The 23785-nt window shown below is 37.7% G+C and overlaps 2 protein-coding genes across 5 annotated transcripts; one reads left to right on the top strand and one right to left on the bottom strand.

Moving 5' to 3' along the window:
• Positions 1-944: 944 nt before the first annotated feature.
• On the bottom strand, positions 945-3522 carry LOC143857697 (14-3-3-like protein). Of its 2 annotated transcripts, XM_077368135.1 has the most exons (5): positions 2900-3519; positions 2215-2337; positions 1474-1590; positions 1314-1386; positions 945-1154 (listed from the first exon to the last, which is right to left on the bottom strand). In XM_077368135.1, the coding sequence occupies exons 1-4, from the start codon at positions 3374-3376 to the stop codon at positions 1336-1338; spliced, it is 768 nt and encodes a 255-aa protein (XP_077224250.1). In that variant the 5' UTR covers positions 3377-3519; the 3' UTR covers positions 945-1154; positions 1314-1335. The 2 variants fall into 2 exon arrangements, with proteins under 2 accessions (XP_077224250.1, XP_077224251.1); XM_077368136.1 differs by having other exon boundaries at positions 945-1386; positions 2900-3522.
• A 9726-nt stretch (positions 3523-13248) lies between these two features.
• On the top strand, positions 13249-23425 carry LOC143857758 (serine/threonine-protein kinase SAPK2-like). 3 transcript variants are annotated; one of them, XM_077368225.1, is made up of 10 exons: positions 13249-13465; positions 13643-13717; positions 18685-18786; positions 18888-18941; positions 19061-19153; positions 19524-19616; positions 19717-19821; positions 19940-20038; positions 20108-20401; positions 23023-23425. In XM_077368225.1, exons 1-9 carry the CDS (start codon positions 13337-13339, stop codon positions 20387-20389), a joined length of 1032 nt encoding a protein of 343 aa, XP_077224340.1. In that variant the 5' UTR covers positions 13249-13336; the 3' UTR covers positions 20390-20401; positions 23023-23425. The 3 variants fall into 3 exon arrangements, with proteins under 3 accessions (XP_077224340.1, XP_077224338.1, XP_077224339.1); XM_077368223.1 differs by having other exon boundaries at positions 23012-23425; XM_077368224.1 differs by having other exon boundaries at positions 13250-13465; positions 23080-23425.
• The last annotated feature ends 360 nt before the right edge of the window (positions 23426-23785 follow it).

Genomic DNA, 23785 nt, shown 5'->3' with positions numbered 1-23785 from the left:
CCGGGCACGAACTTGACTCATACAAAAAATGTGCTTTTGAGAACCCAACGGTCAGTTCAAATCTGTTGTTTGGACTCAAAATTAAACGTGAATTTGAGTCCAATAATCAGTTATGGACTCACAATCGGTTTTTTGTTACTCTTTTGATGCCCCCAAAATCCATCCTTATCTGCAAATAATATCCATTTTAAATTAATCCTACTTACAAGTAGGAGATATGTAAAAATCTTTGGGCACTAGATTGTGCACTTTGTGCTAAACCATAGAAAAACTTTGTACTACTGCACAGCATTAAAGCAGCTTACTGTCTTCCACTGAAAACCTTACTTTCTTTAGCTAGTTACTATAATGGTTCATTTTCTATTTACTAATCTCTTTTACTCAGATGGATTGATTTTTTTTAACGCTTTACCTACGACATTCAGTGAGAGTTACCAAAACACAGCTTGCTCCGCAGCTATATCTTTTGCAAAATTTAAAACAGCTTAGTTTCTATTCATGGTTTTAAATTTCGACTGAAATCCGAAATTTCGGTGGAGACCGACACTGAAATCACCAAAAACGGAAACAGTCATTTATTTCGGCCGAAATTTTGGTTTTTCCGAAATTTGACCCAACAAATCTGTTTTTTTTAATATTAATTTAATATTTCACCAAAATTTCGGTAATTTCGGCCGAAATTTAATATTGAATAAAATATTGGTTTTGGGTTTTGTACCAGATTTGGACCGAAATTTTGAAATTTTAGGGTCCGAAACCGGTACCGAAACCGAAATGTTAAACCTTGGTTTCTAAAACCACTTAACCCTACAGTGGTTTATTCTATATTTATTTATCTCTAAACTGAAATTGGTTAATATTTTACCCCCTTTACATACAAAATTCAGCGACAATTGCAAAATACAGGAACTGATTAGCTTCTCAAAAAAAAATTTTTAAGGAAATACAAAAAGATAAGAAAGCATATTATATCAACCAAAAGAGGGTTATATGATGTATATAGGTGGGGAAATATTTCAATCAAAGAGGGGCAATGATTCACCATTACAGACTTAAAACAGAAATAAAATTGCATAAAAAAGAAGACATTGACAATAACTTGATATTAAAGAAGGCAGAGTTCCAACATGCTCCATGCAAACACAACTTCAGACCTAGCAAAGGAAGAAGAAAACCCAAAGAAAAGGATAAAAAACACTATACCTCATAGGCAGGTAAATCTGAGCTGAAACAACTAAAATCTCACAAAGAGCGAAATTAAGGGAAATATCCTCTCCTCCTATTCAAATCATGCAGGGAAGAGAAACCCTAACCAGAAACTGAATTACTCTGCTACTATTCACCATCGCGCTTGGGCGCCTCTTTGATCTCATCGACCCCGTCATCCTGAAACACAAGCAACAACAAATTTAGAGTCCACAAAAGAAAAAGATCGTTAGGATGATATAGGGAAGACCAAAGCAGATTCTACACCTGCATATCTGAAGTCCACAAGGTGAGATTATCGCGAAGAAGCTGCATTATCAGAGTGCTATCCTTGTAGGATTCCTCCCCTAGAGTATCCAGCTCCGCAATCGCTTCATCAAATGCCTAATCAAACAAAAAAAACAATTTTTTTTTAAAAATAGAATCTAGAAACGTTTCAAGGCGTATTACAATCGCCAACCCATTATCAATACCAGAAGAAGAAAATCAAAATCACTGACCCTATCCTTAGAGATTCATTTCCTATCTCATCCAAGTCATAGTCAAGAAAAAAAATAGAATCTAGAAACATTTCAAGGTCTGCTCTAATTGCCAATCTATAATCAATACCGGAAGAAGAAAACATAAAGCACAGACCCTACCCAAGAGATTCATTTCCTATCTCATCCAATTGCCATGAAACCTTAAAAGACCAAATCAACTCAAAAACCAAGATCACGATTCAAATCTTGTTTCCAAGAACAAAAAGCCCTAGACAATCAGGCCAGATCGATTAAAAAATTCAACATCACGAACCCAATACCTAGATTGGTTAAAAATAAACCTCACGAAACCGAATTCCTAGCCAAGATCTTGTTTTCATGAAGATCACAAACCAAACTTCCCTAACATAAAAATGAAACAATTAGAATTTTCTTTGACATCTTAATCTGCAGATAAGCACTCTCCGTTTACAACATTCAAGAGAATGAAATTGCGAGAGTTTCAAAATCCTATGTGTTTCCATACCTGTTTGGCGAGAGTACAAGCTCGATCCGGAGAATTCAAGATCTCGTAATAAAAGACCGAGAAGTTGAGGGCTAGCCCTAGTCGGATCGGGTGCGTAGGAGCGAGCTCCGCCACCGCAATGTCCTATAATCACAAAACAACATTAGAAAACAAAATTATAATTATTTTTGAACCTTTTTTTTTTCTAAAACCCTAACCGTTCTGATGATGAAGGTGAGGAAGACAACCCTAACCCTAACCCTAACCCTAGCCCTAATTCACAAACCTGTGCCGATTAGTACACAGCATTAGAAAACAAAATATAAATTTAAAATAAAAAGATGAAGAAGCTGAAGAAAAAAACCCTAACCCTAGACCTAATTCACAAACCTGTGCGGATTAGTACGCAACGTTAGAAAGCAAAATATAATTTGAAAAAAAAAAAAAAGATGAACAAGGTGAAGAAAAAAAACCCTAACCCTAACTCTAATTCACCAACGTACGTTAATGTGTACACTGCAAGATGCCGATTTGTGTTTTTTTTTTTACCCTAACCGACTAACCGTTCTAATGAAGAAAGTGAAGAACCCAAAATATATAATTTTTTAGAAAACAAAATATAATTTTTTTCTTAAAAAAATAGAAGAAGATAAAGAAGGAAAAAAACCCTAAAAAAAAACCCTAACCCTAACCCTAATTGACAAACCTGTGCAGATTTATAAGCAGCAAGAGTACTCTCAGCAGCCTCTTTCCTCTCAACCCCAGTCTTAAACTCAGCAAGATAACGATGATAATCACCCTTCATCTTCAAATAAAAAACCTTGGAATCTCCATTCAAAGAACAAGGAATAAGCCTTTCATCAAGCAATTTAAGAATCCCATCACAAATAGAATTAAGTTCGGACTCAATCTTGGCCCGGTAGTTTCGGATCGTGACCACATGGTCTTCATTACCACGGCTTTCTTCTTTCTGTTCGATTGATGATATGATCCGCCAGGAAGCCCGGCGTGCTCCGATTACGTTTTTGTAGGCTACGGATAGGAGGTTTCGTTCTTCTATTGTGAGTTCCGAAGAATCGATTGTGGTTGTGAGTTTTTCCATGAATTCTACCATTTCTTCGTAGCGTTCGGCTTGTTCGGCTAGTTTTGCCATGTATATGTTTTCTTCTCGGAGAGAGGCCATGGATTCTGAGAGAAGGGGGGCGAAAGGGGAAAAAGGAGGGTTTAAATTTGGTTTGGTTGTTTGGGTCTTTTGAGGTTTTAGGGTTTTTTCTTCTTTTAGAGAGAGAGAGAGAGAGAGAGAGAGAGGGGTCCTGCTGGCAAGGACGAGTGGCAGCTGTTGATGTCTGTGGAATTTTTGGAATCCTGCATTTTGGGTACTGATATTGGCACTGCTTTGTTTTAATAGTTGCACGAACTCTGATTATCTTTCTGGTTGGGAAAAATTGCAAAGCGGGGACATCAAAATACTAGAATTGGCAACGAGGGACACTTTTGAAAAATTGTTAGAGAGGGACGAAATTGGGGTTATCAAGTCTGTAAAAGGGGTTATCATCCCTCTAAATGGGGTTATAAACTTTCAAAAGGAGGTTATCAACCCTCTTTAGCAATTTTTCAAAAGTATGTCTCCGTTGGAAATTCTCGTATTTTGATGTCCCCAGTTGGCAACTTTTCCTTAAGGCTCTGTTCACTTGTTTTCTAGCCGCAGGAAAAGAAAAGAAAGGAAAATAATCTGATGTGGAAAACTAGAAAAGAAACTGTGAGAAAATTCCGTTGCTCACTTGGTCGAGAAAGGAAAAGAAAGTATGCAGGCAAAGTGATTTTCTCAGGAAAGTGATTTTCCCATCCTTTTGGTGAGAAAATTTAGAGGGAAAGTGCAAGAAAGTTGGTTTTCCATGTCATTATTTACATTTTCCACATGTGTAATTCCGCTTTCTCGAGAAAACAAGTGAACGGCGAAAAATGTCAAATCATGGGAAATTTTGGCTTACTTTCTTCTCCTTTCCTTTCTCAAGAAGGCAAGTGAACAACAGAGCCTAAGGAAAATAAGGTGGGTCCGGTTGGGTCATTTTTCATAAGCCCATGGAAAGGAACTATCAATGCCGATCCAATCTTCTCCCAAAACCCGCGCCTCACACCGTATTGAAACTACATCCCGCATCATCGGTGCTGACTCTCCAGAAAATGAGACACGACAGCGGAATTCCCGCCACCAAGCAGGAAATTTGTTGACCGTTACACTAAACCCGCCTCCCATGTCAAAGAAAGGAATCAAAGGTTCCCACCAAGACCACCATCCCCCCCCCCAACTCCACCTGGGTATTCAGGGAATCACGCCCCCACAATTATAACCGCCGCCCATTCCGCCCCACGTGGACAAAATTAAGGGCATAATTAGCGTCATGGGCATCATGGGTCTCCTCTCCTATAAAATGGCGTCTACACACTCGAGCAAAGACAATCTCATTCATTTTCCCCACCTTGCTGGTAACTTGCTTTGGCCCTCGCCCTTTCTCATCACCCTTTTTGTCTGTGTTGCCCATCTCTGACTTGAGGAGTGTCGAAGTGGCTGCCCGGAGCCACAACTCCGGACCCACTGACGCCTTGTTTGTAAGCGTAGGATCACAAGCTCTACCGGGCTAGTACGAGCTGCCAGATTTTGGGCACCATCAGTTGGTTTTTCCCAATTCTCATTTCTTCACACGGGTTAATATAAGAGGCTGATGTTGGATCAAATATCATGGGAGGTAAGTCCTACACTGGACTTCACGCTCAGGCGCCATATAAAAACTCCACTACTCATTTGGTTTTAACACCTCAGTAGTTGTCTGAGTCTTTTGCTCCAATTTTTTATTTTTTTAGTCTCAATGGGGTACTGATATACTGTTAGAAAATAATGCAATCGAAATCAGAAATAAACAAAACCTAGACTTTGAGGCACGTTGATCGCTTTCTTTAAGGCTTTATTTGTCCCCACTCGATCTTGAGTTTGCTTAAGGGTTGCAGACAAATTGCCTCCAGGATACAACAAAGTCTTTGAGAATTTTCAGAAACCAAATCTGATAACTCTCCAACGAATTCTCTATGAAATAGTATAATTATGGCTGTATGAGTTATTAAGAAAGAAAGAGAGAGAGATAGATCATCAGTATATATGAAAACCCACTAATTTAAAGTATTTATAGATTATGAGTAGTTGCTTCCAACAGTTAGAAAACACGTAGACAAAGACACCCTTTCATTTTAAATTCTAACAGTCATATCTGTTAGTTTATATCCAACAGTTAGAAAACACCTAGAAAAAGACACCCTTCCATTTAAATTCTAACAGTCATATCTGTTAGTTATAACTGTCAAAACTGATCTTTTTAAATTCAAATATTTTTTGCAAACAAAATTCAACAATCCCCCACTTTTGTTTGAAAAAAGCAGATTTAAAGTTTGATTCCTACAGCCATAGTTAAATGAGAATGATACGCATACAAGGAGGTATCTTTCGATTTAAACCTTCAATTAGTGTAAATGCCTCAGGACTCTATAAAAGTCACTAGTAGCCTCGGCTTTAAACTAGGTACTCCATGTAATAAAATCGGAGACATCACACACACCCCAATCTCCTATTTCGACGAGAAATTCTTTATTTTCTACTTAGCACTATAATGGCCATGTGCTATACCCTGGGTTCATGAACACTCCTGAGGAGAGTAAACCTTACCTCTCTTGAGAAGCGGCACCAGTTCTATGTTCTTATAGGTGAAGCTCTACTATGTGTCTCCATTGCTTTGGACACATTACCAGAAGGTCTTAGACTTCATTAAGAGTATTACTCAACCTCTAAGTCGCAATGGACAATACTGATTTGTTTTATTCATGGATCTCACATGTATCTCACATGTATCAGTATTAAACAATCACTTCTAGTAACTTCGTTTTTACCCTTTAAACCTTATGACTAGTCATTTCCTAGTATTAGGTTGGGTGTCCATTACTGGTGATTCAAATACTAGGTTTCAGTCCCATATCATGGGATGCCATTCTTACTAACTCCCTTGAAAGAGCTTTGGTAAGAGGATCTGCCAAGTTTTTGCTTGACCTTACATAGACAATTGTAATAACACCATCCTGTATCAATTGTCTCACATAATCATGTCGTAGACTTATGTGTCTAGACTTACCATTATACGTACATCTGTATGCCTTTTGTAAAGTAGCCTCACTATCACAATAGATAGTCATGGGAGGCATAAGGTTAGTCCATAAATTTATATCCAACAATAAATTTCTAATCCACTCAGCCTCTTTTCCAGTTGCTGCTAAGGCAATAAATTCAGATTCCATAGTTGAGTAAGATATACACGTTTGTTTCTTGCTTGCCCAAGAAATTGCACCTCCACCTAGAGTAAATACCCATCCAGAAGTGGACTTATTATCTCCCACACTTGTAATCCAACTAGCGTCAGTATATCCCTCCAATACAGCCGGGTAAACATAATAGAACAACCCAAAACCTATGGTTCTCTTAAGATAACCAAAGATTCTACCAATGGCTTTCCAATGTTCTATACTGGGGTTACTTGTATATCTACTAAGTTTGCATACAGAAAATGCAATATCTGGTCTAGTGCAATGCATAGCATACATCAAACTTCCAACTGCACTAGCATATTCAAGTTGTGCTATAGCTCTACCAGAATTGTTTTCTAACTTAAGATTTGGATCAAAAGGTGTAGTAAACTCTTTGAATCCAAGATGATTAAACTTAGTTAACATTTTCTCAATATAATGAGACTGACTCAAAACATAACCCCCACTATGCTTCCTTACTTTAATTCCTAAGATAGTATCTACTTCCCCTAAATCTTTCATTTTAAACACGGAAGATAGATAATTCTTAGTCTCATTCACACCAATCATATTTGTCCCAAAAATTAGCATGTCATCAACATATAAATAGACTATCACACCATAGTGATTAGTAAATTTAGAGTAAATACACTTATCAGCCCCATTATGTCTAAAACCAAAAGATAATATAACTGAATCAAACTTCTCATGCCATTGTTTAGGTGCCTGTTTCAGGCCATACAAAAATTTAACTAATTTACATACTTTCTTCTCATTTCCAGGAAGAACAAACCCTTCGGGTTGTTCCATGTAGACCTCTTCATTTAAGTCCACATTTAAGAAAGCAGTCTTTACATCCATTTGATGAACATAAAGATGATGAATGGATGCTATAGCAATGAGAATTCTTATTGAAATTATACGTGCTACAGGAGCATAAGTATCAAAATAATCTATTCCCTCTTTTTGCCTAAAACCTTTGGCTACTAATCTAGCCTTAAAAGCTTGAATAGAACCATCAGAATTATGTTTTCTTCTAAAGACCCATTTACAACCAATAGGTTTAGATCCTTGAGGCAAATCAACCAATACCCAAGTGTTGTTAAACATTATTGAGTCCATTTCATCGTTAATTGCTTCTCTCCAAAAAGAAGCATCTCTTGAAGACACGGTCTCAGAAAAAGTCTTTGGATCATCCTCTATGTTTAAAACTAAAGGCAATTTCTTGATTATGTTATTATCTCTGTCACCTTCAACCAGAAACACAAGTGCTTGAGAAGAAATAAAATCCGGTCCCAAATCTTTATTTTTCTTTATTCTAGCACCTCTCTTAGGTTCTGGATTAGGTTTAGAGATATTAGAATCTCCTGTTTGATTTTCAATTCTTTGAGAAACAGTAGGTTCTAGATTTTGAGAATTACTTCTAAAATCAGGAGAGTACTTATTTTCAAAGAATTCCACATCTCGAGATTCTACTATAACATTAGACTCCAAATCAAGAAGTCTATATGCCTTACTGTTTTCAGCATAGCCAACAAATATACTTTTAATGGCCCTTGGTCCAAGTTTAGTCCTTTTAGGATCTTGAACTCTATAATAAGCCAAACACCCCCACACTCTAAGATATAAGAGGTTAGCCTTTCTTCCTTTCCATAATTCATAAGGACTTACATTAGTTTTCTTAGAAGGAATTCTATTATGAATATAACATGCAGTCAACAAAGCCTCACCCCATAAATTCATTGGTAACTTAGCATTCACAATCATGCAATTTACCATCTCTACTAAATAACGATTTTTCCTTTCTGCTAAACCATTCTGTTGGGGTGTAGAGGGAGCAGTTACTTGGTGAATAATGTCATGTTCTTCAAAGAAATTACCTAAGTAATATTCTCCACCTCTATCAGAACGTAAAATTTTAATTTTCTTTTCAAGTTGATTTTCTACTTCTGATTTATAAATTTTTAACATGGCAGAAGCTTCATCTTTAGATTTTAGAAGATAAATATATAAATATCTACTGTAATCATCAATAAAAGTTATAAAATGCTTCTTCCCACCACGAGTTAAAACACCATTTAATTCACATATATCATAATGTATTAACTCTAAAATCTGTGAATTTCTTTTAACACTGTGAAAAGGTTTCTTTATAATTTCAATTTAACACATATTTCACATTTATTAAGATCATCATTACCAAAAGTAATTAATTCTAATTTTTTCATATTCCTTATGGAACCAGAATTTATATGTGCTAAACGATAATGCCATAAAGTAGAAGACTCAGCCATATAAGCAGAAGATGCAGTCTTATTGATGCTTAGTTTAAACATCCCATTACAAGAGTACCCTTTCCCAACAAACAGTCCATTCTTTGACAAGATTAACTTGTCAGACTCATACACAACCCGAAATCCATTTTTGCATAGCAAATTAACAGAAACTAGATTCTTCCTAATTTCGGGAATGTGAAGGATATTGAGAAGCATAAGCTTCTTTCCATATGTGAAGTCAAGTTCCGCAGTGCCTTTTCCAGCAACTTTGGCGAATGCTTGGTTTCCCATTTGCACTTCTTGGCCATCAGTCACTTCCTCGTATGTCTTGAACAAAGATCTGTCCTTGCACACATGGACCGTAGCACCAGAATCAGACCACCATCCAGCACTTTTTGTTGCCATGTTGATTTCGGTGATCATGGCTACAAGGTTTTCTTCCACCACGTTTGCCTTTTCAGAATTGGCGTTCTTACGATGCCTACACTTATTGGCGTAGTGACCATTCTTCCCACAAATGTAGCAAGCACCCTTCTTCTTTTGTCCTTCCTTCTTGGGAAATTTCCTTTTGAATTTACTATCCTTTTTCACTTGCAGATTAGGATTCTTTGATTGTGATCCACTCCCCTCCACATAATGCACATTAGACTCATTTGGAACAATGTTAGTTTTGAAACGCAAATGAGACTCCTCTTCTATGCGAAGATGCCTTTGAATTTGTTCCACATAAAAGTCTTCTGTTTTGTGCATCATTTTCTTTCCATAATCTTTCCAAGACGGGGGTAACTTAGAAATAATCATCCCCACTTGGAACGATTCAGGAAGAGAGATTTTGAGGGTTTTCAGTTTGTTCACAATCACTTGCAAATCATGAACTTGTGCAAGAATAGGCTTACCATCAATCATAGCAAAATCATCATAATTGGCTATAAGAAGTTTGTTTGTACCTTCTTCTTCAGCCCTATATTTGAATTCCAGCGCATCCCAGATTTCTCTAGGAGACTTGACATCAGTGAAAAGATCATAGAGACGATCAGAGAGAGTGTTGAGAATGTGTCCTCGGCACAACAATTCATCTTCGTCACGTTTCTTCTTTTCTTTGTTGATGTGATCCACTTCTGCAGGGGATAGATTTTCTCCTTCAACGATTGGGTGCAAACCAGGATCCAAAACGTAGATGATCTTCAAGGCAGTCAGGAGAAACTTCATCTTATCTTGCCAACGACTGAAGTTGTTGCCATCAAATTTGTCGAGTTTCATCACTTTGATTGATTCCGACTCCATTAGAACACAAATAAAGCCTTAAAATTGTTAGAAAATAATGCAATCGAAATCAGAAATAAACAAAACCTAGACTTTGATGCACGTTGATCGCTATCTTTAAGGCTTTATTTGTCCCCACTCGATCTTGAGTTTGCTTAAGGGTTGCAGACAAATTGCCTCCAGGATACAACAAATGAGAATTTTCAGAAAGCAAATATGATAACTCTCCAATGAATTCTCTATGAAATAGTATAATTATGGCTGTAAGAGTTATTAAGAAAGAAAAGAGAGAGAGAGAGAGATCATCAGTATATATGAAAACCCACTAATTTAAAGTATTTATAGATTATGAGTAGTTGCTTCCAACAGTTAGAAAACACGTAGACAAAGACACCCTTTCATTTTAAATTCTAACAGTCATATCTGTTAGTTTATATCCAACAGTTAGAAAACACGTAGAAAAAGACACCCTTCCATTTAAATTCTAACAGTCATATCTGTTAGTTATAACTGTCAAAACTGATCTTTTTAAATTCAAATCTTTTTTGCAAACAAAATTCAACATATACGAACGACTTTATTTTTATAATGGAACTACTCACTTGGTTTTACACATGTTAATTAACTTTATACGGCTTTGAACCATGGTTTAAAATTTTGGTTTCAGTACCGGTTTCGGCCCTTGGAATTTCAAAATTTTGAAATTTCGGTCGAAATCTGGCACATAACCGGAAACGAATATTTCATTCCATATTAAATTTCGGTGAAATATTAAATTAATATTAAAAAAACAGATTTTTTGGGTCAAATTTCGGAAAAACCGAAATTTCGAAATTTCGGCCGAAATAAATGACCGTTTCGGTTTTGATGCATTTCGGTGTCGGTCTCCACCGTTCGGATTTCGGTCGAAATTTAAAACCATGCTTTTAACCGACAAAGATGCTCCCAACACCCAATAAAAAAATGTAAGACAAAAGATGCGGTGCCATTATCAAAATATAGATATCCGTACATCATCTCTCTCCCGGGTCTTTAATTTAAACCGACAAAGATGTGCTCCAAACTCCCCTAAGCACGCATATACGCACGAAATACTTTGTTACGCACGCACGTATGCATGCAGATGCTTTACTTACTATTTTACTTAGTGTAGTTATGTACTTAATAACTTACTTAGTTAAGCACGCACTTAAGTAGTGGAATAAGTAGTAAAAAAAAGGAGACAAGTATTGAATTTGCCTAGGAGAATAGTGGTGAGTAGTGTTACCAACCCCACTGTCGTGTTTGTGGTAAGGGTCCACCAACCTTGTCTAAGGTCTCTTGTTCAATTCCCACAGCAATTGGTACCAAACACCCTCTTTTTCACAATGGTGGTAGGTAGTGTTTGGTTGCGCGGCATATGAAAAAAGGGGCTGTCATTACCAATATTAAGAGGGGACAAGAATTCCCCCTGCAGACAGAGACGGAGCCAAGGTGGGGCGATTTTTGCCGAATTTTTTTGCCACCCTATAATTTCCAAACGTAATCTTCCTGGCCCCCTTGGATTTTGCTGAAATGTTCCTCTCTCTTTAATCTCCAGATGAAATTTTGCCCGCCTCCCATAGGATTTTGCGGAAAAGTCTGTCCATCTTTAATATCCAAAAGAAATCCTATTTTGGAATTGATTTCCTTTCAAGTTTACCCTTCTTAAGATATCTCTCCTAATCTCTCATTTTCTTAGAAAATTAATTAGGTATATAAGGGATTTCACCTTGTTTCCAAAAACAGCTAATTTTGTGGCATTTTTAAAGCATTTAAGATCTTCATCTCTACCGTTGATTCTAAATTTTAACACCTCATATGTCTAGGCCTCTAGGGTCCAAAAGCAAGATACATTTGGAGTAGGAAGGAAGGGGAGACAATTCAAATATCTAAAGGGAGAAAAATAAGTGTGTAACTGTGTCCATTTTTTTATGGTGTGTGGGAGGGAGTAAAGTCCATTATTTTTTCAAAAAGTAAGTTGGGCCCACTTCATAGGATGATCCAAACCGTTCATTTGTTGGGCCACAACCTCAATAAGTTGTGCTTGTAAATCATCTCCATAGGATGACCCTAACCCTCTGATTTGTAGAGGGACTGCACATTGTGGAAAATTTTATAAATCCGAGGGTTAGGATCATCCTATCGAGATGAGTTACTGGGTACAACCTATTTACATTGTGGCCAAATCCAACGGATAAATAGTTTGAATCATCTTATGAAGTGTGTCCATTGTATAAATATCCCCTTGTTCTAACCATGAATCCTATTTCCATATTCCAATTTTATTTTATTTTTATATAAAAAAAAATGTCATAAAATTGAAGCCCCAGTTGATTATTACAGTACACAAATAAACAAGAGAAAAATGAGTGTTTTCATCACTAAATGGGGGTAGAGAAATAAATGAGAATGATTTTTTTTTTTTTAAAAGCAAATTGATTTGAAATTTATGTCAACCTTTGATATTTTTTTTACTTTATATTAATTTAGTAATTGTTATAAAACCACCATCCTCTGCCCCCCTACAGCAAATTCCTGGCTCCGTCCCTGCCTGCAGACATGCAATAGTTACCTAGGAGGCATGCCAAGGAGTCTCTGACTAATGCAGTGTTAGCAACCTAATAAGAAATGACATCGATTCAACCAAAATTTCGACGATTTTACTTAGCCGCTGGGCTTTTAGGTGAGTTTCCCCTCAAACACACCAGTGTGAGATTGGTAATAAAATAAAAAAACAAGCCCTGTACATAATTTTGAGTCCAATAATCAGTTTTGGATTAGCAATTGGTTCTCAAAATCCAAAAACAAACCGGGCTTACTCTTTTTTGCTTCTTCCCATTGTAATGAATTGGTGGGCTCATTCAGGCCCAAGCCCATCTTGGGCACAGCCCATATTATAATAGCAGAGGCCCAAAAAATTGTTTTGCTAAAAGCCCATTTCTCTCTACCCAAGTCATCTGCAGCATCTGCTCTCGTCAGCCCACCCTCAGCGTGGGGCCCACTCAATGCTACTAAAGTTACCCTTTGTCTTCTCGGGAAGATAAAAAAATTCTGTACCTGTCACAGCAGTCTTCATTGACTGGAGGTTGACAAAATGTGCAGTACTTCATCTTTTATATTTGCCCAATGAGAACACGCCACGTGGTATAAGTTTCTCTCTGTTTGGCATCAGTTTTGTTCAATCTATCGTGGTTTTGAGCCTAAAAACCCATTTTAGATCGTTCTGTCGGTTTGAAGGGATGGAGCGTTTCGGGCGTTACGTTTCTGTGAAAGATATCGGGTCAGGAAATTTCGGGGTTGCTAAACTTGTTAAAGATAAGGGAACTAATGAGCTTTTTGCTGTGAAATGCATAGAGAGAGGTCGAAAGGTAAGACCCATCTTCTTTTTTTTCTTCTATTTCTAACTTTTAGTTTCATTTTCTTTAATTGTTTATGCTTTAGTGGGTTTTTTTTTTTTTTTTTCACTTTTGTTTTTGTGGGTTTTGTTTATTTGGTTGTTTTTTTATCATTTTTAGTGGATTGAATTGGAGGTTTTGTGGTTACAGATTGATGAGAATGTGAAGAGGGAGGTCATGAACCATAGGTCCTTGAGACATCCTAACATAATTAGATTCAAGGAGGTAATTTTTTTTAATTTTTTTTAAAATTTTTATCATTATGTTTGGTATGCTTTTCATTAGAGATAGAATATCTCTTTATGGGTGATTTTAGGTTTGAGTTTATTCTCAGGTTCTTTTCCCTTTTCCTCATGATTTTAGTCTAATCCTCTTTTGAAATTCGTTCCATGATTAATTATCTTATGTAGTGTCTGCAATAGGAGAGAATGGAAGAAAATGATCCATGGAGACGAACCCAACTAGTGTCAGGATTAGACTTAGTCAATTTGAGCCGGGTAGATTCTTTCACCTTCTTCATCAAAATTTTCTAAAGGATTCATTATCCGACCCCAACTAGTTTGGGACAAAGGCTTAGTTGAGTTGAGTTGAGTGTTTGTAATAGGAGAACAAGCTTAACCCATCTCAAATAAGTTTCCATGTTTCCATACTAATAAGGCTTTAACAAAGAAAAGTGCCTCCATAGAGGACTATTTCACTAATTGAAATTCCAAGTGGCTTCAAGTGGCTTTTTGTCAGAGAATTCACTTTTCGTCTAACCAGTAGGTTCTTTTATAGACGTGAATGAGTATATGCATGTTGGAAGTGGACTATTCCAAGATACATTGTTGGTTATCCTAACAGAATAGGTAACCTAGTGCAATGATGGATGGATGTCAATCCGAAAAATAACAAAATCGTAAGTAAGATGGTGAATTGCGAAGATATGGCAACATAAGTTGGTGATTGAGAAGTCATGCTTGGTGGCATTAATCTTGGGGAGATTTTGAGAGTAGAATCCACTCTTGTATAAACATTCTCCACAGCTTTGCTTTGAGTTGAGATTTAGCAATCTTATCTTTCCCTATTCGCATTTATGTTTGTCTTGCATGGGCTTGAGATTTGAGAATCTCAACTATATTTCTTTCCATTTTCCTAATATTTCCTTTGATACCTACACTCTCCCTCAAGCTGGCCTTAGGCGGAAAACAAAGACCCAGTTTGATCCTAAAGAACAAAATGTGGAATGAGTGTGATTTGACAAAGATATCAGCTATTTGATCATCGTACGATACAAACTCTGTGCCAAGTAATCCAAGGCAGAAAACAAAGACCTAGTGATAATAAAGTTATGATATGTTTAGTCGATGCATGGAACCTACTGGGCGGGTGAGAAGAGGCGGATATTCCCCATTGGTTATTTTGTTAATCAATGCGTAGGCAGTAGTGGTTAAATCTTCCTTGGCAACTAACCTCTTTGAAGTGTCATTCTTTTGGCGGAAACAGCTATCCGCTTCATTCATGTCAGGGCAGCCTCTATTAAGGTGCAAGGATCATCCCCCAAGGCGTACCTGTAGTGTCTTTCATCCTTCAGATTTGCAGATACAATCGCTGTCAACTTCTGTGCTGCTTTCTAGTTCTAATTGTTGGCGTTTCCTTCCAGTCTTTCCAATTGCAAATATGGGTGCCTTGGAAGTATCTGTTAACTCAAGGCCAATAGACCCCGTCGTCCGGCCGGCCTCCCTCATTCTCTACCGTTCGAGTGTGTCTTGTGTCCCTTGTCTTTTTGCTCTCAGCGGTCTTTTCCCCTGGCAAATGGTCGACATGAGAACATGAGGTAGATGTGGGGGGAACCTGCAGCTGGATTGAATCCTTCGTGATTGAAATGTCCTATGGAATAGGACATGATGTACTTGGACTTCCATTACACATTAAGGGGGAGTTTTTGATACCAAGAGTCCCTCCCTCCATTCTGGATCGTGCTTGTAGTTGTTTCGCCCGCGCTCACGCACTTAGACTTCCACCCACCATTCACGCGCTCTTTTGCCCTGCCCCATTTGATCGGGATTGTATCATTTATGAAAGGCTTTTCTCGGGGGTCTCGCCTTTTTCACTTGGTTGCCAAGCCTAAAATCTCCACTACTTCTTCGATCGACACTTACTTCAATTCCAACGCAACGCAATCTATGTGCCAGTCTTGCTTATGAATATAAGAATATATAATGCTGTTTTTGAAGGATGAAATTCACTCTGACACCCAATTAGACCTACTGTGTGCCTTCGGTCCTTGCCATTGTCCCTTTGAGACCCTTCTTTGCCTTCGGGCTAAGCCCAATTTTTTCCGGCTGGGGGAAACGGACTTTCTTTGGTCATGAAACCCTCTCCTTGGTCACTGCGGCCTTTGTGACTGGAGTGATTGGCATCTCCTTCCTTCATTCCGTAAGCAAGCTACTTCCTATACTTCCCCCGAAGATAGGGGGCTGAACTAGCAATCAGCACATATGCAATCTTTTGACAACGAGAAATGCTTATGATTGTTTGTATAGTATCAGCTTAACTACTAGAGAAAACATTTCTAGAAGCCATCCTCTTCCACTTGGTCATAACCTTTTGAAACTAGTTGTCCCTTGGAGTCTTTCCGGGCTATCACCAGCTTTCAGTTTGTCTCGAAGACCCATTTGCTGCCTGCTATATTCATTGCCTGCCATGAAGAGCATTTAACTCTTCACGCATAGCCACCTTGAAATCGACCCATTTTCAGGGCAGATTTCAAAGATCTTGGTTCATGAGGAATGTGCTCTACGATATGTAAATCAACATATTTGGGATTTGGCGAATGTCCCTACCTTCGACCTTCTGGCCATGGTGTGACTAGGTACATCTGGTATTGAGACTAGTGTTGGAAGATCAATGTCCGGTCTATCTCAATCCGATTAATGAACATGTGGAGGAGTGTTGTGGTGGTGTTGATTCTTCCTTTGAAGGTTGTGGTCCATTTGAAATGAGGCAATTGGCCAAACAAAGTAGATAAAGGATTGGGAGGAAATCATGGCAGCAATATGGTTAGTGAATACTATTTGGCAGCCTAGTCAATTTTAGGCCTTTTTTTTTGCACTGATAAGACTTTATTAAATAGTAAGAGAAAGTGGCCATGATCAAGGCGGTGAAAGCGCCAAACACAAGAGCAGAATTTATTTTTAGGTCTTTCTTTTGAAGGCATAGAAAAGATGTAAAGAGAAATATTTGGGCACAGTTGGGTCTCCAATAATTAATGCTCCATAAGTTTATAATCTCTTATATCTTATTGCGTTGAACAGAAACCAACATTGTTGCACCGGTGATAATTTATACTCTCTTATTGCTATTACTTAATACAAAAAATACAATGATATAAGACTTAAGAGAGTACCCTTCTACAAATAATTGTCCAAAGTACATACATGTGAACAATAATGATTTCAGATTTAATATTGTATGTTAGTAAATATTGTATGTAGGTACATAGGAAACAATCTCCAATCTATTTAGTGAAATTCATTGCGGTGGTTGCAACAGTCATGGACTCTAGCATGGCAGTGGCAATGACATCAGAGGCAGATGTAGGCAGGGCCGCCTTATAGTGAGTTCGATTCCGCATGACTCCTATTCTGATATATGCAACCTAAGCAGCTACTTCTGATTCATCCTTCTCTATTCTACGATCTGATCTCGTCTGTGAACTTACCCGACAAGGAATTTCGCTACCTTAGGACCGTTATAGTTACGGCCGCCGTTCACCGGGGCTTCGGTCGCCGGCTCCCCTGTCATCAGGTCACCAACTTCCTTGACCTTCCGGCACTGGGCAGGCGTCAGCCCCCATACATGGTCTTACGACTTTGCGGAGACCTGTGTTTTTGGTAAACAGTCGCCCGGGCCTGTTTTGCTCGATAGTGGCCGTAGGAGGTCTTCAGGATTTTTCTTGCTTGACAAACATGTTTAGAAGCAGGTGGACAATAAACGTGCGTAGGACAATGGCAAATAGTTGGAGTTTTTCAAGTGCCATGAGGCTAGGGGTAGGGGAGGTAGACAAATACTTATCTAGTAATTAATACTCTCTACTAGCTTATGTAAAGTATGACCACTGGCAATATTAATTATTAGAGCCCCAACTTAGATGGAGAAAAGGAAAAAGGATCAAACAAAGCCGGCAAGGAAAAAGTGTCTAAAAAGATGATTCGTAGCTATCTTTCAAAAAAAAAATGATGATTCGTAGAAGAAAAAGAGAAATAGCCAATTAGTTCTCTATAGTTAGATTTGATAGAAGATGGCTGGAGCCAAAGAGATTGCATATTGTTCCCAATTCCAAGGAATTGAGAGTGAGAGAGAGAATTTGGTTATAATGAAGATAATTAATAGGAATGTTAGGGGGTTAGGTGATGAAGAAAAGATGGCAATTGTGAAGGAAATGATGGGTCGTTACAGGGTAGATGTTGTTTCATTTTAGGAAAAGAAATTGAAGGAGATTCGCCCAACCATTTATAGGTCATTGTAGAGTAGAAAGGAGTCGGGTGGAGCAATTCAAAATCAGTGGTGCATCGGGTGGCATTGTTGTAGGATGGGGTCTGGTAGTAACCAGGAGAATGGCACAAATGATTGGGAGGTACTCTGTATCAATTCAGATAAGAAACGTGGAGGGTAACTTGTCTACACAACCGTAAGTGGTCCCGATGATGATGGGCTGAGGGGAGAGATGTGGAGGGAATTAGAAGGGTGTGCATGAACTTTCTGAATAACTTTTTGGGATTAACTTGTAAAAAATGGTGGCCCTTTTACTTGTCGATGACGTTTTTTTTATGGAATGGTATGACAGGTTAGTTTATGGTGAAAGTTTTTTATTTTTAGCACAGCATTTCTGGAATTAATGTTGGGTTTACAAGAGCAAGCTATCCATACAGTGCACTTTCACCGACTTTCACATGAGCTGTCCTCAATCTTACAGGGATTTAGGGGCTAACACTATGTGATAAATAATGGGATTTCAGAAGTAATATGCACCCGTTTTATCTATAATTTTAAAAAATATATATATAATCTATTGCTCTCCTCTCATATATCCTTGTCAACAAGTGATCATGTAAGTAATCAATGTGAACCTTTTATCATTGGGTCTGCTTAACTAGAAATCAGTACTTTCATGGCTTATAATTCTCAAAAAAATTAACTACAACTTCCAGGTCCTGTTAACACCTACTCATCTAGCCATAGTCATGGAATATGCTGCCGGTGGCGAGCTTTTTGAGAGGATACGTAGTGCTGGTAGATTCAGTGAGGATGAGGTATATAATTCAGAAGTACCTTTTTTTTGTCATTTGTATAGTGTAATTAAGCTTCACTCATTTCTTTATCTATTCATTTGGTGATCTTGACAATGGAATAGGCAAGATTTTTCTTTCAACAACTGATATCAGGAGTCAGCTATTGTCATTCCATGGTATCACCTACCACCTTTCTTATCTAACAATTTTTTAGGTCTCTATTGTCATCCCTAGGCAAACTCTGACCTTGATGATTAAGAATAGTATTAATATTCATTTGATCTTTTCATTGTAGCGAATCTGTCATCGGGATCTTAAGCTCGAAAACACACTATTAGATGGGAGCACAGCGCCTCGTCTTAAAATATGTGATTTTGGCTATTCCAAGGTAATTACGTAATTGGTAGATGGTAGTACTAGATTTTTTTAGATAAAGTCCCAAGTCCCAACCATGGTTTGAAATTTTGGTTTTGGTATCGGTTTCGGTGGTGGCCGAAATTCGGTAAAAAAAATAATAAATTTCGTTAAAATCTGTTTTTTTTGCCGAAATTTTGCTCGGTAAAAATATTAAATTTCGGAAAACAAATTAAAAAAATACAAATGGCTGAAATTTCCAAAATTGGACTTCAGCTGAAATCTGGGCCGACACTGAAATTTGTACTTTTGTTGTCGGCCCCGGCAGAAATCTGAAATTTCAGCATTTCAGCTGAAATTTAAAACCATGGTCCCAACTACTAATTGCTTGTCTGATATTGTAGTCTTCTGTATTGCATTCACAACCAAAATCAACTGTGGGAACGCCAGCTTACATTGCTCCAGAGGTCTTATCTAGAAAAGAATATGATGGAAAGGTGATTACTCGATTCCCATTTTTTCATTTTACATTTTGGATTTTCATTACACGATTTTGTTCTGTAAAACTTGTTAATCTGTAATTCCTGAAAAGTGCAGATTGCAGACGTTTGGTCTTGCGGGGTGACCTTGTATGTAATGCTTGTTGGGGCTTATCCTTTTGAGGATCAAGATGACCCAAGAAATTTTAGGAAGACAATTGGGGTGAGCAAATGGTGTTGCTTTAGAGTTATCAGTTAATTAGCCATTTTCCTGCTTTAAAGTAATAAGTTTATTAGCCACTCCCTACTAGAGTTCAATAAGAATTTACTAATTTTTGCAGCGAATACTTAGCGTCCAGTACTCCATTCCCGACTATGTGCGAGTCTCCATGGAGTGTAGGCATCTTTTGTCACGAATATTTGTGGCTAATCCTGAAAAGGTAAGCAAGTCAATCTTATTCCTCGTGTGCTCTTATACATTATGAACTCCTCTTTGATTGTCTTTGCAGAGGATAACCATGCTGGAAATTATGAATCACGCATGGTTTTTGAGGAACTTGCCAATAGATTTGGCATTTGGAGATGGACGGAACTCACAGAATAATGACATAAACACTCCTTCTCAGAGCATCGAAGAGATAATGTCTATAATACAAGAAGCTCGGAAACCTGCCGAGGGTCTTAATTTAGGTGGGCAATTCGTCGGTGAATGTGCAAACCTAGATGACATGGATGAAGATGTAGACCTTGAAGACACTGAAACAAGTGGGGATTTTGTATGTGCACTGTAAATTAGGAGTAAGGTATGAGCCGATAACTACACAGAGAAATTAATTCTTTCTATCATTATTGGAACCTGCAATTTATCATAGGGAAGCATTGGTATTTCTCACTGTATGACGTTGGAAAACAGTTTTTCCTCATGACCTTCCGAATACAAATATGTAATGGAGCAGGATTGTTTTGGGCAGAGAAATAGGGTATTGTGTTTCTCTTATGTTTATTAGATAAGGAAAGGGGCATTGTTTCATTAAAGTGACTTTCTGTAGTACATTTCATCAATGTACCAATTTCAAAATGTCTGACTAGAAAGCTCAACACAAATGTTTATAAGTTTTGGCCTTAGAAGCACGAAGTGGGGGGTTTAGAAGAGTCTAAGGTTGGGAGCGTCACGGGAGTGTTTATGTAATAATTTTTGTATAAAAAAAGGGCGGCCTGGTGCACGAGGCTCCCGCCATTGCGGGGTCTGGGGAGGGCTAGATGTACGCAGCCTTATCCTTGCTTTGCAGAGAGGTTGTTTCCATGACTCGAACCCGTGACCACCAGGTCAAAATGGAGCAACCTTAAGGTTGCGCCAAGGCTCGCCCTCTTTATGTAATATTTTTGTACGTCTTTCAAAATTCAGGTACATCAAAAACAGTAATTTCTTACCATTTTCATAGATATCTTTCAAATTTTAATTACATAAAAACAGTAGTAATTTCTAACTATCTTCATTAGCGTGCCCTCTTTCCTCGTGCCTTTTGAAGATGCATATGTGTCTTCTCTAATGAAGTACTTTGAAGAGTTGAAGGAGTTTGATGCAAGGAAGTTGGTGATGGTGGGATTGATGGAGTAATAGGAGTAGGTGGTGTGGAGAGAATGCTGTCATCAGTAGGGTATGACAAGCTCCTTAGTCGCTCCTTCCTATGGAGTGCCAAATCGCAGTTCTAGTGCGGAAATGTCACCCATGAGGTACGATTCCCACTTCTAAGGTTTTGGCCCTCCATAATCTATCAAAACCTTAGTCAGGTCGGCTAAGTCATTCAGAAACTCACCCAATCATCCATCAACCTGACCAAGTCAACCCAATTTTGTCTTGGACGAGTTCCAGATTGAATACGAGCTTTTAAAGAGTGACAAACAATTACTGACACACCATGAATACCATTTATATAATTTGCTTGGAAAATCTATAAGAGACAAAAATTAGAGAAATAGAACACTACAAACAAGTGTTCATAATTGTTAACTTACCAACTTCTCCAAAGGCTTAAGCTGTTGGAGAAAGGCGTTATTTATCTTTTATACTTTAACACTCCCCCGCACGTGTGGCCCACTTGGCAAACACGTGGCACATGTGGTCCCACTTTGGGCCGACCATTGCATGTGGATTTTTTTGCTATCCGGGAGGTTTGAACTCAAGACCTTTGGCTCTGATACCATGTTAACTCACCAACTTCTCCAAAAGCTTAAGCTATTGGTGAAAGGCGTTATTTATCTTTTATACTTTAACAATAATTTATACCTTATAGTCGGTTCAAACAATAACTTGGTGTTTCTCTTATCATATTGTGGGTCTAACAAGACTTTTGGAGAAACAGATTAGAATAGGAACCAACAAAAAAAAACCTGTTTAAGGTTAAAACCTAGTTTTTTGGTAATTTTCTGTTTCCGTGTGTGTGTGAGAGAGAGACACAGAGAGAGAGAGATATAGAGTTGGGATATTTGGGGAGGTTAAAACTTAGTAGCTCAAATACTTCGTTAAATGCAGTTCTTCTAAGCCACCAATAAATTTGGTTTTTACCTCCTCTTTCGACTGTGGTGGCTGTCTCGGACAAGAGTTCATCTTGTTTAGGCTGTTAATGTAGCTGCTAGTGCACACATTTTCACTCATTTTCTTGAGAGGTTTGTGGTTTGGTTCTAAAAGATATTCTTCTGATTTTGATCATTATGCACACATTTTTTTATATGTTTCCTATATATTGTTTCATGCCTTTCTTTTCAATAAAATATTGTATTTTCAAATGCTTTCTATACTTATTCCGGTATGATTCAGCATCTATTAGACTTGCAAAAGGCAAGGTTGAATCACCTTACTGCCCAACCAGCTTACCTATTGAGTTTTGGGTCTCGGGTTATATCAACCATATCCAAAACACCTCATGCATTTCCTCCCTGCCCAACTAGCTTACCTATTGAGTTTTGGGTCTTGGGTGATTTTTTATTATATCAACCTATCCAAAACACCACATGCATTTCCTCCCTCCATGATTTTTGTTGATAATTTATGAAGGCCACTTATATAGTTATATCAGCACGACTATGTTTTACAATGGGTGAACTCACCTTGTTTTACACTGTTTACCCAGCTGCCAAAGCCTATTATAATTCCCAAAAAGCTCTCATTAGCCAATTAGAAGTGTAAAAGAAGGTGAGTTTGCCCGATTATCAAAACACGGTTCTGCCGATATCAGTCCTCTTTATGAATTTCCCCCTTATTGTTGTTGGTTTTGTCATTGTGAGCAATCTATGATCCTTATATGCATGCTACTCTGCAATTTGGAGGCAATGTCCAAGGCTTAATTACCTATATATTTCGTGTCAATTCATTTTGATTTAATGATATTGTTCTCATTTCATTCTCATTTTAGGTGTTCTGTAGATCATGGACAGTGAATACAACTATGCGTGTTAGTGACCATGGATTGTTTGTATGCAGTTCCAGAGGCCATTGGAGATCTCAAATCATATTTTTCATCCTATGAATGGAGGATGGGTTGAGTGAATATATTGCAATTATTTGTTTCTTTGTCATTATGATATTGGGCCATTTTGGGTTAAGAAAGTTGGTGGGCAGCTAGAAAATTTATAGCAGTTATGTACAGTTTATTTTTGAAGTTGTATTGAGGTTCACATGAACATGGAACATTTCTTGGTGGATTTCACAGATCTTTTGTAAAACCAATGAATGATTGTGAGAATGATTTGGTTATGTAATACATACATGGGATGATTTTAACAATAATTCATGTCCTGTAAATGGGCAAGTATTAATTTTGAGTCAATTATTCTTGTTCAATGAGAAGTATATCTATTGGTTTGGATTTTCCAGTGGATCAAATTTTTTGTTGCAGCCTCATTAGGCTACTTAAAATTTTCTTAGAATTGAGTTTTGATGTTGAATACCCATTGGAATTGCCAGCCTATTTTGTTAACAGATGATTGTCAACAAAATTGTAGTCAAATAGCACAAATTCAATTTGACATCAATCTACATCCATGGAAAATAAAATTTATATGACAAACAATGCATATTGATTTCCATGGAAATTTAGCGTTTCATTTTGGTAAGTTTCAAACTTTCATTGAAAACTCTACAGGGGCATCTAAGCTACTCTTGGGACTTCTTTGGCTACCATTTTACA

This window comes from Tasmannia lanceolata, unplaced genomic scaffold (assembly GCF_043159265.1).
Source record: "Tasmannia lanceolata isolate RefF3 unplaced genomic scaffold, GAP_Taslan_0.1 ptg000025l, whole genome shotgun sequence".
Taxonomy (NCBI): domain Eukaryota; kingdom Viridiplantae; phylum Streptophyta; class Magnoliopsida; order Canellales; family Winteraceae; genus Tasmannia; species Tasmannia lanceolata.
Note: the sequence above shows the minus strand (reverse complement) of the source record. Positions and strands in the feature narration are given on the sequence as shown.